Source organism: Notolepis coatsorum, assembly GCF_963971535.1.
Source record: "Notolepis coatsorum genome assembly, chromosome: 3".
Lineage (NCBI taxonomy): Eukaryota > Metazoa > Chordata > Actinopteri > Aulopiformes > Paralepididae > Notolepis > Notolepis coatsorum.
The window spans coordinates 165,141,280-165,155,425 of NC_140167.1; the positions used below are offsets into that span (position 1 = coordinate 165,141,280).

At 44.1% G+C, this 14,146-nt stretch overlaps 1 protein-coding gene across 1 annotated transcript in view; it reads right to left on the reverse strand.

Moving 5' to 3' along the window:
* ifih1 (interferon induced with helicase C domain 1) overlaps nt 1-14,146 on the reverse strand; it is a 128,473-nt gene that overhangs the window by 100,636 nt on the left and 13,691 nt on the right. The window contains exon 4 of the mRNA XM_084309410.1: nt 11,638-11,703. Within this exon, the coding sequence (XP_084165536.1) occupies nt 11,638-11,703 (66 nt within the window). The remainder of the gene's footprint in view (nt 1-11,637; nt 11,704-14,146) is intronic.

The following is a 14,146-nucleotide window of genomic DNA, read 5'->3' on the forward strand; positions in this document are numbered from 1 at the left end:
TCCACCTGGCCGACAGGCAGATGGGAGGAACCGTCCTGCTGAAACGCCACACTCTTATTGGCTTCTCTCACACTATAGAGCGTATATCCTGTTATTCATAGGATATCATTGCGACAGAAAATTGGCTTCCTATGCAGAAACGGAACCAGCTTTCCTTTGATTAGCAGGAAGAGAGTTGTCGAAGCAGTTTTCTCATCAGTCTTGGAGTATGGTGATGTACTTTATAGGCATGCTGAGGCCTCAACCCTGGACTCTGTCTATCACTCTGCCCTCAGATTCATCACTAATGATAGATATGACACTCATCACTGTGTCCTTTATGAGAAGGTTGGTTGGTCCTCGCTGATGGAGAGGCGCAACAAACACTGGTATTTGTTAATTTTGAAGGCCCTTATTGGTAAGCTACCTCCTTATACTACATCATTACTGGTAAGCTACCTCCTTATACTACATCATTACTGGTAAGCTACCTCCTTATACTACATCATTATTGTTAAGCTACCTCCTTATACTACATCATTATTGGTAAGCTACCTCCTTATACAACATCATTATTGTTAAGCTACCTCCTTATACTACATCATTATTGGTAAGCTACCTCCTTATACTACATCATTATTGGTAAACTACCTCTTTATACTACATTATTGGTAAGCTACCTCCTTATACTACATCATTATTGATCATCTACCTCCTTATACTACATCATTATTGGTAAGCTACCTCCTTATACTACATCATTATTGGAATGGAATTTTGGTACCTATGGAACCCATTCTAGTGACTGGCTGGTCCTTGACTCATTCAGAGCCACGCCCATATGACCAAATTAGGGCTAGCGTGCCAGCACTGAAGTCAATGGGAGGATGGGGAAATTTGCGAACGCTTAAACTATATCTTAAATTATGGCTATGGGTCTAATACACCTAGGGATGGGTACCTTTCACATTTGAACCGATACCGGTACCTGTGAATCGATACCGGTACCCAACGGTACCTTTTTTCGGTACTTTAGTCTCAAGAAATGTAATTTACCTACCTCAGTCGTGAAAGAAAAATCCAAACTTCAAATAACTACAATTTCGACAGTTTTCGGCTTGTCATTGCTCCGACTGCTTTGTTGTTGAATCAAGTCAAATCCTAGGTAAGCATATATTGTGCGTGTGAACGTTGACATAAAAAAAAAAAAAAAAAAAAAAAATCGGTTTCTCACTTGATTCGATACTCGGTAGTACCGACGTGTTTCGGTTCGGTACCTCAAAAGTACCGAATTGGGTACCCATCCCTAAATACACCCGTCGCCTATCAATGACTTTCTTGCAGTCAACATGTACGAAACGGATTGTTTATTCATCTGTACATTTCCGTTTTATACCGTTTTGAATACGAGTATAGTTTGAGATTTCTAGTAATTCCAGAGAAATCCGCGATAATAGCCCTTTAGTGGAATACACGAAACACGTTGTAATTTTTCGGCTGATTTATGAATCGTTTTCAAATAAAAGCTAGATTATCGATAGTATATGTGTACTTATGCACACATATAGCATGCATAAGTACACATATACTATCAATAATCTAGCGTTTATTTGAAAACTATTCATAAATAGGCCGAAAAATTACAGTTTTTGTGTATTCCAGAATATTCCAGTAAAGGGCGATTATCACAGAATCTTTATATTTTCCTGAAACTTTCAAAAGACAAGCGTTTTTCAAAATGGTATAAAACGGAAATGAACGGTTTAAAAAAACAATCCGTTTCGACAATGTTGACTGCAAACAAGTCATTGATAAGCGACGGCCAGATTAGACACATAGACATAATTTAAGACATAGTTTATGCGTTTGCAAATATGAGAGCTCTATCATTGAAGTGGGTGGTGGCATTCAAGGGGGGTAAGGCGCACCGTTAAGGCTCTAACCTCCAGCCCACCTACTAATGCCCTGGCCCCTACATGCAGTGGATTCTGTTAAGGCTCTAACCTCCAGCCCACCTACTAATGCCCTACATGCAGTGGATTCTGTTAAGGCTCTAACCTCCAGCCCACCTACTAATGCCCTACATGCAGTGGCAGTAGATGAAACACACCCTGTCTTTGCCATGAATGAAGTCTCAGAATCTAAAGTGGCAAAAATATTAATCTCACTCAAAAGCTCTAAAGCCAAGGATGTTTTTGGGTTGGACTCCTCTTTTCTGAAAAAGCATAGGGAGTCACTCTCAGGGCCCATTACAAAAATGGTTAATGCCTCTATTAGAGAGGCTGTGTTTCCACAGTCCAATTCAATCCACTTTATTTATAAAGCACATTTAAAAACAACAAAGTTGACAAGTACTGTACAAGTCCACAACATAAGATAAAACATAATAATTGAATAAAAGCACACAATAAAAACAAGTACAATATGTCACATAAAAAGGCAGGTCTCTCAAACTGTTTAAAAGCTTCAGCCTGGACTTTGGGACAGCCAAGAGGAGCTGGTCAGAGGACCTGAGGGACCTTGGGGGAACATAGGGTTCCAGCAGGTCCGAGAGGTACCCCGGTGCCAAGCCGTTCAAACATTTAAAAGCAAACAGTAAAACCTTAAAATCAATTCTAAAACGCACAGGAAGCCAGTGGAGGGCAGCCAGCACAGGGGAAATGTGCTCCCGCTTTCGTGTTCCCGTTAGCAGACGGGCAGCGGCGTCATCCACAGGTATGGAAGTCAGCCATCATCACACCAATTTTTAAGTCAGGAAGTGTAAATGAGGTTAGCAACTACAGACCCATCAGCATCCTCCCGATAGTCTCAAAGATTGCTGAGAAGAGTATAGCTGAACAACTAATTACCCATCTGAACAACAGTCCTTATCCACTTCACCCCATGCAGTTTGGGTTCAGAGCCAATCATTCCACCGAAACTGCAAACTGCTTCTTCTTATGAGACGGTAAAAGCGAAGATGGACAAGGGAGGTGTGATTGGAGCTGTGTTTTTAGACCTGAGAAATGCAGTTGATATGATGTGCTCATCACTAAGCTATCCAGGTTTAATTTTTCATCTCGCACCTTAAAATGTATGAGATCTTATCTTGAGGGTAGGACACAATGTGTCAAAATAAATGGTGATCCATCTTTCCCCCTGGAATATGATGTGGGTGTGCCACATGGTTCAATCCTGGGCCCCCTCGTTCAGCCTATACATAAATTACCTGCCTTCTGTCTGCTCTGGCTCCCTAGTCCAGATGTACGTGGATGACACAGTAATTTATGTACATGCCAAAAACAAAGCAGAAGCGGCAAGAGTACTTAATACAACCATGATACAGGTAGTTCAATGGCTCACTGACTGTTGCCTCCACTTGAATGCAGAGAAGACCACCTGTATGTTCTTCGAAAAAAGATCATCTAATACACCTGATCCAGATGTGTTTGCTGCTGGAGACAAGCTTCAAGTGGTGACCGAATGCATCCTAGATTGCAACCTCGCATTTAAAAAAGTCACGCGAACAGTCAAATTCAATCTATCCAACTTCCGATACATCAGAAACTGTCTGAACATTGAAGCAGCAACATCGGTGCAGTTGGCGCTGCACCGATGGCTGCCTTTCTGATCGCTCCGTCGAGACTGTGCTTTCTTTTGTTAATTTTTATAGTATTAGGAGTTTTATTTGCACCAACTGTTGGTGCATTATATGTGTATGACCGTCAGTCAATCATTGACATTGGATTAAGGAAAACTTACCGATTGGATTGCTCTCTGGATCGGATCGCTGAACAGCAGCAATGGCCCGCCGAGATCCTTTGTTATGGCCATGGCCAAGACCAGGAGAAGCCGCCGCGAAGACGTGGAAAGAGAGCCGGGGTCCGAAACAGACTGAGGTCCAAACGACACAGAACCACATTGCCCAGCATATTGTTGGCCAATGTGCAATCGATAGGAAATAAACTGGACGACATCAGAGCACGGATCCAATTCCAGAGAGCATTCGGGATTGTAACGTCCTCTGTTTCACAGAAACTTGGCTGAGTCCAGATGTCCCGAATCACGCAATAGAACCGGCAGACCACTTCTTCGTTCTCCGCAAGGACCGGACGGCAGAAGAGTCGCTAAAGAAGAAAGGAGGCGGCATTGCCTTCATGATAAACAAGGAGTGGTGCGATTTAGGCAACGCAAAGGAACTGTCTAACCACTGCTCCCCAGACCTGGAGTTTATCACGATAAAATGTCGACCCTTCTTCCTCCCAAGAGAGTTAACGTCCATCATCCTCATCGGAGTGTACATTCCACCACACGCGAACACTGGGGTCGCACTTTCAAAACTTCACGACGAGGTAACAAACAACAGATAGCTAGCGTTGACGCTGCCATTCTGGTTCTGGGCGATTTCAACAGCGCGCGTCTTAAAAAGGTGTTGCCGAATTTCTATCAGCATGTGACCTGTCCCACCAGAGGCGAGAACATATTAGACCATGTATACTCGCAATTTAAGAATGGGTACAAGTCACAGGCTCTTAGCCCATTCGGTAAGTCCGATCACGCCGCCATTTTTCTTTTGCCAAAGTATAAACAAAGTCTCAAGCGAACGCCGGTGGTCTCGCGAGAGGTTAAGCGTTGGACCGTGACGTCAGGGGAGGCACTCCAAGCTGCACTTGAATGCACAGACTGGAGGGTATTCCGTGATAACACAGCCAATATTAACGAATACACTGAAACGGTGCTTGACTTTGTCTGTACTCTGGTAGAAGAAACAATCCCCTCTACCACAATTAGAATCTACCCAAATCAAAAGCCCTGGGTAGATAAATCCGTCCGTGAGGCTCTGAAAGTGCGCACATCAGCATACAACACAGGGCTGGTGACAGGCAACATGGAAGAACACAAGACGGCAAGATACAACGTCAGGAGAGCAGTAATAGAGGCAAAACGGCGTTACAGGGATAAAGTTGAACTTCAGTTTGAACAGGCTGACTCTAGAGGCATGTGGCAGGGCCTCAGAACAATGACAGATTACAAAGGCACCCCCCTCAAACTGAACAGTGACATCTCCTTAGCAAATGATCTCAATTCCTTCTATGCGAGGTTTGAGGCTGTGAATAACAACACCAGCCTACAAACCACGGCAATGGGGGGGGGGGGGGGGTCTGCTGATGGAGACTGTGTTCAGGGTAACAGAGCATGAGGTGAGACGGATCTTTAAAAAAGTGAATATCAGGAAGGCAGCAGGACCGGACGGCATCCCCGGCCGCGTCCTAAAGGTCTGTGCCGACCAACTGGCCCCGGTATTCACTGACATCTTCAACCTGTCTTTGGAACAGGCTGTCATCCCCACCTGTCTGAAGAAGTCCACCATCATCCCTGTACCCAAAAAATCTACGCCCGCTTGCCTCAACGACTACCGCCCTGTAGCCCTCACCTCCATAGCCATGAAGTGCTTTGAGAAGCTAGTGAAGGGCTACATCTGTTCCTCCCTCCCCATCAACCTGGACCCCCTGCAATTTGCATATCGCCCCAACAGGTCCACGGAGGACGCCATAACCCATGTGCTGCACACAGCAGCATCACACCTGGACAAGAGGCAGGGGAACTATGTGAGAATGCTGTCATCGACTACAGCTCAGCATTCAATACCATAGTCCCCTCCAAACTCATAGCCAAGCTCAGGGACCTGGGCTTGAACTATGACCTCTGCCAGTGGGTCCTGGACTTCCTGACTGGCAGACCCCAGGTGGTAAGAGCAGGCAACTGCACCTCCTCATCCATCACGCTCAACATAGGGGCCCCCCAGGGCTGTGTTCTGAGCCCCTTCTACTCCCTGTACACACATGACTGCGTGGCACAGCGGAACAACAACACAATCATCAAATTTGCTGATGACACAGTAGTGGTGGGCCTGATCTCTGCCAACGACGAGAGGGCCTACCTGGAAGAGGTAGAGAATCTGTCACAGTGGTGTCAGGAGAACTGCCTCTCCCTGAACGTCGGCAAAACAAAAGAGATGATTGTGGACTTCAGGAGGTCGGGGGTCAAGGACTACAGCCCCCTCAGCATCAACGGGGCACCGGTTGAGAGAGTGAACAGTTTCAAGTACCTCGGAGCCCACATATCCGAGGACTTGACATGGACCACACACATTGACAGTGTTGTGAAGAAGGCACGACAACGCCTCTACTTCCTAAGGAAGTTCCAAGTCAGTCAGAAGATCCTTAGGAACTTCTACTCATGTACAATAGAGAGCATCCTGACTGGCAACATCACCTCCTGGTTTGGGAATAGCACTGCACAAGACCGTAGCAGACTACAAAGAGTGACACGTTCAGCCGAACGCACAATTGGAGGGGGGCTTCCCACCCTCCAGAACATTTACAACAAGCGGTGCAGGGGGAAGGCTAAGAGAATTATTAAGGACTCGAAATTACATGCTATATTATGTTATTTGATACGCTCCAGAGACTGTGCTAGACAAGATAGTAACAGTAAGAAGCATTTTGTATGAAAGTATTCTGTACTTCTGTATGACGACTATTAAAGAACTTGAACTTGAACTTGAGCCACCCGAACAACTGCCTCTTTGAACTGCTGCGGTCAGGCAAGCGATACCGGAGTCTTAAGGCGAGCACAGAAAGACTCAGAAGAAGCTTCTATCCCCAGGCCATCAGGCTGCTAAACGAACAATAAACACTATGCAACAACCATCAAATGCACACAGCACACACACCCACACTCACTTAAACCACACAAACACACTTTATATTTATTGATAAAGGATTTGCACTACAACTCGTACACCCACTGTAAATTGTACCTAAATTGCACCTCATCCCATTTCTGCCTTGCACTATATAGTATTGTATTAGTACACTGCACAGTATTGTATATTATATGGTAACTCAGTTACGTCTATTCTGCATCGAACATTGTACATATGTCTATACTGAACACTGTGACCTCATTTTTTTTTTTACTTCTAATTTACATGCTATACTATTTTATTTCATACTTATCTTGTCTTGCACAGTCTCTGGAGCGTAACAGTAAGAAGCATTTTGTATAAAAGTATTCTGTACTTCTGTATGACAACTATTAAAGAAACTTGAAACTTGAACACTGTACTTCAATGCCATCATCATGTCACAGGGGAGAGAACAGATGGTGGAGGTAAATGGTACCTGTTACAAAGGATCAGATTAAACCGAATATATATATTTATTGATTGATATATATTGCATAGTGTTTGTATATCGTTTGATATCCCTTGTATATTCCTTGTACATATACACGGAGTATCCCTTTGGCCTAGTACAGACCATGGTATTTCGTTCTCCTATTGGACAGCGGTCCACAGGCGCCAGGGCCATGCCTCCAGAGTCAGGTTCAGGGCCACCGTCAGGACATGTCTGTACATGCCCGGCCTTGCCCAGGGATGCGAGACAGAAATGAGGTTGGCACTGGATTGTTCGCCGTGCATGTAGGTGTGGCGCAGGTGAATACAGAAGTAGAGTTACCCAATAAGTTGAAGCCTCACCCACGATACTCTGTGCGGTGAAGTATGGCCTGTTTGGCCCCAAATAAGAGCATTGAGACCGCGTGCGAATTAATAACTGAATTGTCAGAGTTTGGCGCTATACCGTCGAGTGCGACATATTTCTATTAAGTCAGTAATAGTCTATTTGTGTATAGTGTATCGTGCGGCTAAAGTTCTACAGTGACCAGCATCACCAACGCTTCCTCGTACCAGCTAGAGTGCTTATCCAGGCTGGGCTGCTTTCATGGCGCTTTCACCCGAGGAGACCTAGACGAGAACCGTGTGGACATGTACACTGGATTAATCTACCCGACGACTACATAGCCCTTTGCGGCTGGATTATATTTGTTTTGGTCCTGTGATTTATGGAGCGGAGAATCGCCGACGCCTACACGTGTGGGATTTACCCTGTGAGGAGCCACGTCGAGTCTGCGCCTCAGAGAGCCTGAGGCCGGCTAGCTTTCTTCACTGTGGAGCTACAGTCTACGGAGAACAGCTGTATTCGTCTGTGGATCAAGAGACTATTGCACCGTCTCCTGTACTTGGAGTCTCCTTAGTCATCGTTGACCAGACTCTCTACTACCGACAGATCCTCTACCCCTGCTGGCTTACAACCGGGGGGACCCTTCCAGTATCTCCCGCTATATATTACTAGTGTACCATAGATATAATTCCCTAAGATTCAGGTTGTATAATTACCTCCTGCGTAACCAGAGAATGGACATTCATTATTGATTTGCCTACGCACATTCCTTTGCCTTATAAGCGCATCCAAAGTAAAGTAGAGAAGTATATTATGTACCTTTTGCTGCAATAAATACTTAATTACCACTTTGTGTGGAACCGATTCATTGTGGGAAGTGTTCATCATATTTATATATCATGTACTGTATGGCCAGTAATTAAAGTACATAAAGCGGTTAATATAGTAGTGGTTTAATGATACCATACTTATCAATACAGTCAGGGAATTGTACCCCTCAGTTACACTATCCCCCCCCCTCCCAGTGAGCTGTGGTGTTCCACAAGGAAGCATACTAGGACCGCTACTGTTCCTAATTTATGCAAATGACATGTCGTCAGCTTGTGACTGCAACTTGTTCATGTTTTTACGGACGACTCAGCCCTGCTGGTCTCTGACAAGAACAAGTTACAGGTTGAAAAAACCCTCAGCTCGGAACTAGGCAAAATCTGCATATGGCTCGCTGATAACAAACTATCATTACACATGGGCAAAACGGAGTCCATTCTCCTCGGTTCAAATAACAAACTCAGCAAGACCGACGGCTTCTCAGTTACAGTGGGTGACAATATTGTCACAAGGAAAGATGAAATTACCTACCTGGGTTCCATCCTAGAGGCTAATCTTTCCTGTGACAAAATGGCATCCAATGTAATAAAAAGTCAACCAACAAACTCGATTCTTGTACCGGATCTCCTCTCTGGTAAACAAGAATACCCTGAAGACTCTGGCAGGAGCACTCATTCAAGGGTACTACGACTATTAGGGATGGGTACCGAATTCGGTACTTTTGAGGTACCGAACCGAGACACGTCGGTACTACAGAGTATCGATTCAAGTGAGATACCAACAAATTTAAATTAAAACAATTTTTTTTTACCTTTTTTTCTTTTCATGTCAACGTTCACACGCACAATATATGCTTACCTAGGATTTGACTTGATTCAACAACAAAGCAGTCGGAGCAATGGCAAGCCGAAAACGGTCGAAATTGTAGTTATTTGAAGTTTGGATTTTTTTTTTTTTTTTACGACTGAGGTAGGTAAATACATTTTGAGACTAAAGTACCGAAAAAAGGTACCGTTGGGTACCGGTATCGATTCACAGGGTATCGGTTCAAATGTGAAAGGTACCCATCCCTAACGACTATGCTTGCACCTCATGGTACCAAAGCACCTCAAAGGCACTAAAAACAAAATTACAAACATCTCAAAACAAACTGGTCAGACTACTGCTTGACCTGACTCCTAGAACCCACCTCACCCCTGCCCACTTTGACAACCTAGGATGGCTTAGAGTAGACGACAGAGTACATCAACTTGCAATGGGCCTGGTCTACAAGATACACTACACGACCAAGGTACCCATGTACATGTCAAAATACTTCCCAAAGGTCAGTGAATACCACGATCACAACACCAGAGGGAGCTCCACAAATCATGTTAAACCCAGATTCGGCTCAAACAAGGGACTAAACACGTTTCGCAATTATGCCACAGCAATGTGGAATGCCCTACACAAAGCTGTAAAGGAATGTGAATCACTACCCACTTTCAAAAACACTCTCAAAGAACACCTACGGGAGACTGCAATTCGAAACTGGCCCCTGCAAATGTCCTAACCCAACCCCCTCCAATGTACAGTAAATGACCATGTATGGCTTTGTCAATATTCCAATGTACAGTGTACAGTGCCCCCCACCCCACCCACGCATCCACCTCCAATGTACAGTTACATGTCGAGTTACATTTACATTTAGTCATTTAGCTGACGCTTTTATTCAAAGCGACTTACAAGTTCTGTGCGACAAGACAGCAAGAAGGGTATAACTCTATCAGCTGAGTAACAATGTTCATCAAAGTGTTGCGTGTTACAGTGTAGATTAGTTTATTAGGACAAGTGTAAGGTTAGTCGGGGTTAGATTTTTTTTTTTTTTTTTTTTTTTTATCATTTCAGATAATGGTTGAAGAAGTGAGTCTTTAGTCGACGGCGAAAGATTGGACTGGATTCGGCTGTCCTAACTGGGATGGGTAGTTCATTCCACCATTGTGGGGCAAGGACTGAGAATAGGCGGCTTCTCTTTGATGACCCTCCGGGAGCTTGGATAGGAGTAGATCTGAGGCGGCCAGAAGATGCAGAGCGTAGGGGTCTTGAGGGTGTGTAGTTAGAGACCATTGACCGGAGGTAGGCGGGAGCGGTTCCCTTTGCCGCACGGTATGCTAGGTCGAGGGCCTTGAAGCGTTACCTCAGCTCTACCTCATTTTTGCATTTTGTTGCATTTTGTACTGTAGTTTTGTATATTGTATATTTTGTATAGTGTTTTGTCTTTTCACTGCAATGTACATGCACCTTATAGGTGTGGGGTCTGTGTGTGCCTTGATCAGGTGTTCCCAGTGTGATGTGTTATGTCTAGCTATAGTTCCCTGTCCTGGTTTTGTAGTCCTTATAGTTTCCCTTCCAGGTGTACCCATTTATCAACCCAGGTGTATCTCGTCTCGTCATTCCCTCATGTATAAGTGTTCTGTCTTACCCTGTGTCTGAGGCTGATCCTGTCTGTGCAGTCTGTGGTCTTGTTTGTCATAATATTTTATTTATATATCGACCAGACATCGAGCCTTCTAATTGTCAATAGTAACGTAATAGTGACAAATAAAACAAAAATTGAATAAGATATTCAGGCTGAATCTGAAACCTCCTACAGTATGTGTCTGTAGTGGCTCCTAGCTCTTTCAAACAGCATGACAGACAGACTCAACAATGACATCTTTCCAGTTGAAGGGCAACAGATGCGAGAGAACCTCGTTCACAGACGTGGAAACAGATACATTTCTACTTTTTCTATGGCTACGTTCACACTGCAAACCTGAGTGCTCAATTCTGATTTATTGCTCAGATCTGATTTGTTTTTGTTTGGCTGTTCACATTATTTAAAAAAATGTGGCCAAGATGGTGTGTCCAGTGTGAACTGGTCACGCTCCTGAACTGACCCGCATGCACAAATTAACAATAAAGAAGATGAAAGTAAACATGGAGGACACTGAAGTCAGTTTATGGTTTAATCTATAAATTACTGCAGTGGAGGCTAATTAAAACAAATCAGACCTGTATCTGATTTGTGCTTGTGATTGGAGGATCAAGAAGAGCGGGCAGGAAGCACAGATGGAGATTCATGTCGACCTGTGTAGATCCCTGCCCACAACATGTGATGTGTGATGTTTGCCAAAACATTCCTATTTATGGAACATGTATGAAGGTAAGTACAGGTAAGTTAGGTAAGTACAGGTAAATCAGGTAAGTACATGTAAGTCAGGTAAGTACAGGTAAGTCATGTAAGTACAGGTAAGTCAGGTAAAGGCCTACTTTACTACAACAGATCAATTGAATACAATCCCACCTGGTACTGAGAGACTCTGGCTGTGTGGCACCGGTCCTGCTGTCCTTTCCTCTTCATTGTACAGGTCTGAAAAGATACCAAGCAGGACACCTGTATCATGCATACTGTCAACAAGCAGGTGATACTCGGATAGAATCGGATTCAAAATATATATTCTGTAATGCTGTATATATACCTTATTATAGAGATACACACCTGTCTGTACCTGCATATAATCCTTTTTACATATCTGTAGATACTATATATCTGTACATATTCCTTACCTACTCTTACTAGTTACGCTGCTGGCCAGTATGACTTACTACCATAGTGTCTTTATACCTGTATCACTAATTATTAATCAATATAACATCTGATTAGCACTATTACTCAGTAGTACTAATTTATATATTTTATACCCAGTTTAATCACCTGTACATTGTATATTACTATTGCACTTTACTGTTACATTTGCACTCTGGTTGGATGCCAAACTTCTTTTCGTTGTACTGTACTGTTGTGCTGTATGATGACAATACATTATTGTATATACATATTCTATTCTAATCTAATCTATTCTTTGATGGAAATTCTGACATTGTCTGAAAATACTATCGGGTTCCAAAGCCAATTCTATGGCTTCTTTTGTTCAATATGAGCTGACTCAAATGTGCCACTGTGTGGCTTCTTTTGTGCATTGCACATTTCTCTGAATTGCAGTTGGAAGTCCCTGCTATAGGACTGGTCTCTTCTCTCACTGCTGTCACTTCATATCACAGCCACCTTTATTTTCTTACAGCATACCTTTTATGCGTGACAATGACAACCGATTGATTGAAAACTTTAACAGATTGCAGAATGGGTACAGTACAGTACAGCTCAATACACACAATTGTTAAGGGGATGCCGACCAGAGAAAGACATTCGTCTTGTTTACATCAGGGTCCCCCATTTTCTTTTCATTGTGTTTTTGGTAGATTTTTATTGTTTTTACTACCGGGCAGTCCAGTAGAGAGAGAGAGAGAGAGGAAGAACGGGAGACAGAGCGGGGGGGGGGGAAAGACATTCGGCAAAGGACGGAATCGAACAGGAATCTAACCCGGGTCGGCCGCTTCGCGACACAGCGCGTTACATGGTTCGCCACTTGGGCGCCCATGGTCCCCCATTTTCAATTCATAATGACATACATGACATAGTTATACAGTACTGTTAAACTGAGATCCTAGCAGTAAATATATACATACGAGGGGGAGGGAAATGTACATTTAGAAGGGGGTGGGTGGGAGGGAGGGTGTTCGGACATTTACGGGGGCCAGTTTTGAATTGCAGCCTCCTGTAGGTGCTCTTTGAGAGCGGTTTTGAAGGTGGGTAGTGAAGTGTTATCGAGACAATGAAGACAATGAGTTGCAGACTGGACTCAAGTTTACTTGGTTGACATAGAGACGCTCATACAGACTGGTGCACTCTTATATATCGTCTGGGTTGCACACCGGCATTATATGGTACCTACTGCATATCACTACATCCCCCCTGTTTAGCAGCATCGCCCCATATAATTAGCGGAACACTCTATGTCAATAGTCCACTGAAATCACATCACCAAGTGCAAATCCTCCCCCTTATTTAGCGCTGACGGAGTGACGGGTTTCCTACGTGCCGATGCAGAATTATCCTCGGACAATCTCCCGTCCTGCTTGTAGGCAATCCACTACTGTTACCGCTGTCACCATGAAGTGTTATCGAGACAATGAAGACAATGAGTTGCAGACTGGACTCAAGTTTACTTGGTTGACATAGAGACGCTCATACATACTGGTGCACTCTTATATATCGTCCGGGTTGCACACCGGCATTATATGGTACCTACTGCATATCACTACAGGTAGGGAATGGGATTTAAAAAATGTACGGCCGTGGGTAGGGCGTTCCACATTGATGTGGCATAATTGCTAAACGTGTTTAGCCGAATCTGGGTTGCACATGATTTGTGGAACTCCCTCTGGTGTTGTGGTCGTGGTATTCACTGACCTTTGGGAAGTACCGCGACATGTACATGGGTAACTTAGTGGTGTAGTGTATCTTGTAGACCAGGCCCATTGCAAGTTGCTGTACTCTGTCGTCTACTCTAAGCCATCCTAGGTTGTCAAAATGGGCAGGGTGAGGTGTGTTTTAGGAGTAAGGTCAAGCAGTAGTCTGACCAGTTTGTTTTGTGATGTTTGTAATCTTGTTTTTAGTGCCTTTGATGTGCTTTGGTACCATGAGGTGCAAGCATAGTCGTAGTACCCTTGAATGAGTGCTCCTGCTAGAGTCTTCAGGGTATTCTTGTTTACCAGAGAGGAGATCCGGTACAAGAATCTTGTTCGTTGGAGCGGGGTGTCAAAAGAAGTGTGTTGATTGGTTATCTGGGAGGTGCTCTAGGAGGTGCTCTAGGAGGTGCTCTGAGAGTGTACATGACTGAGACAGGTACACTTTCACTTCCTCAACCAACTTGAATTTCAGAGAGACACGTGGGGCGACAGTGGCTCAGGAG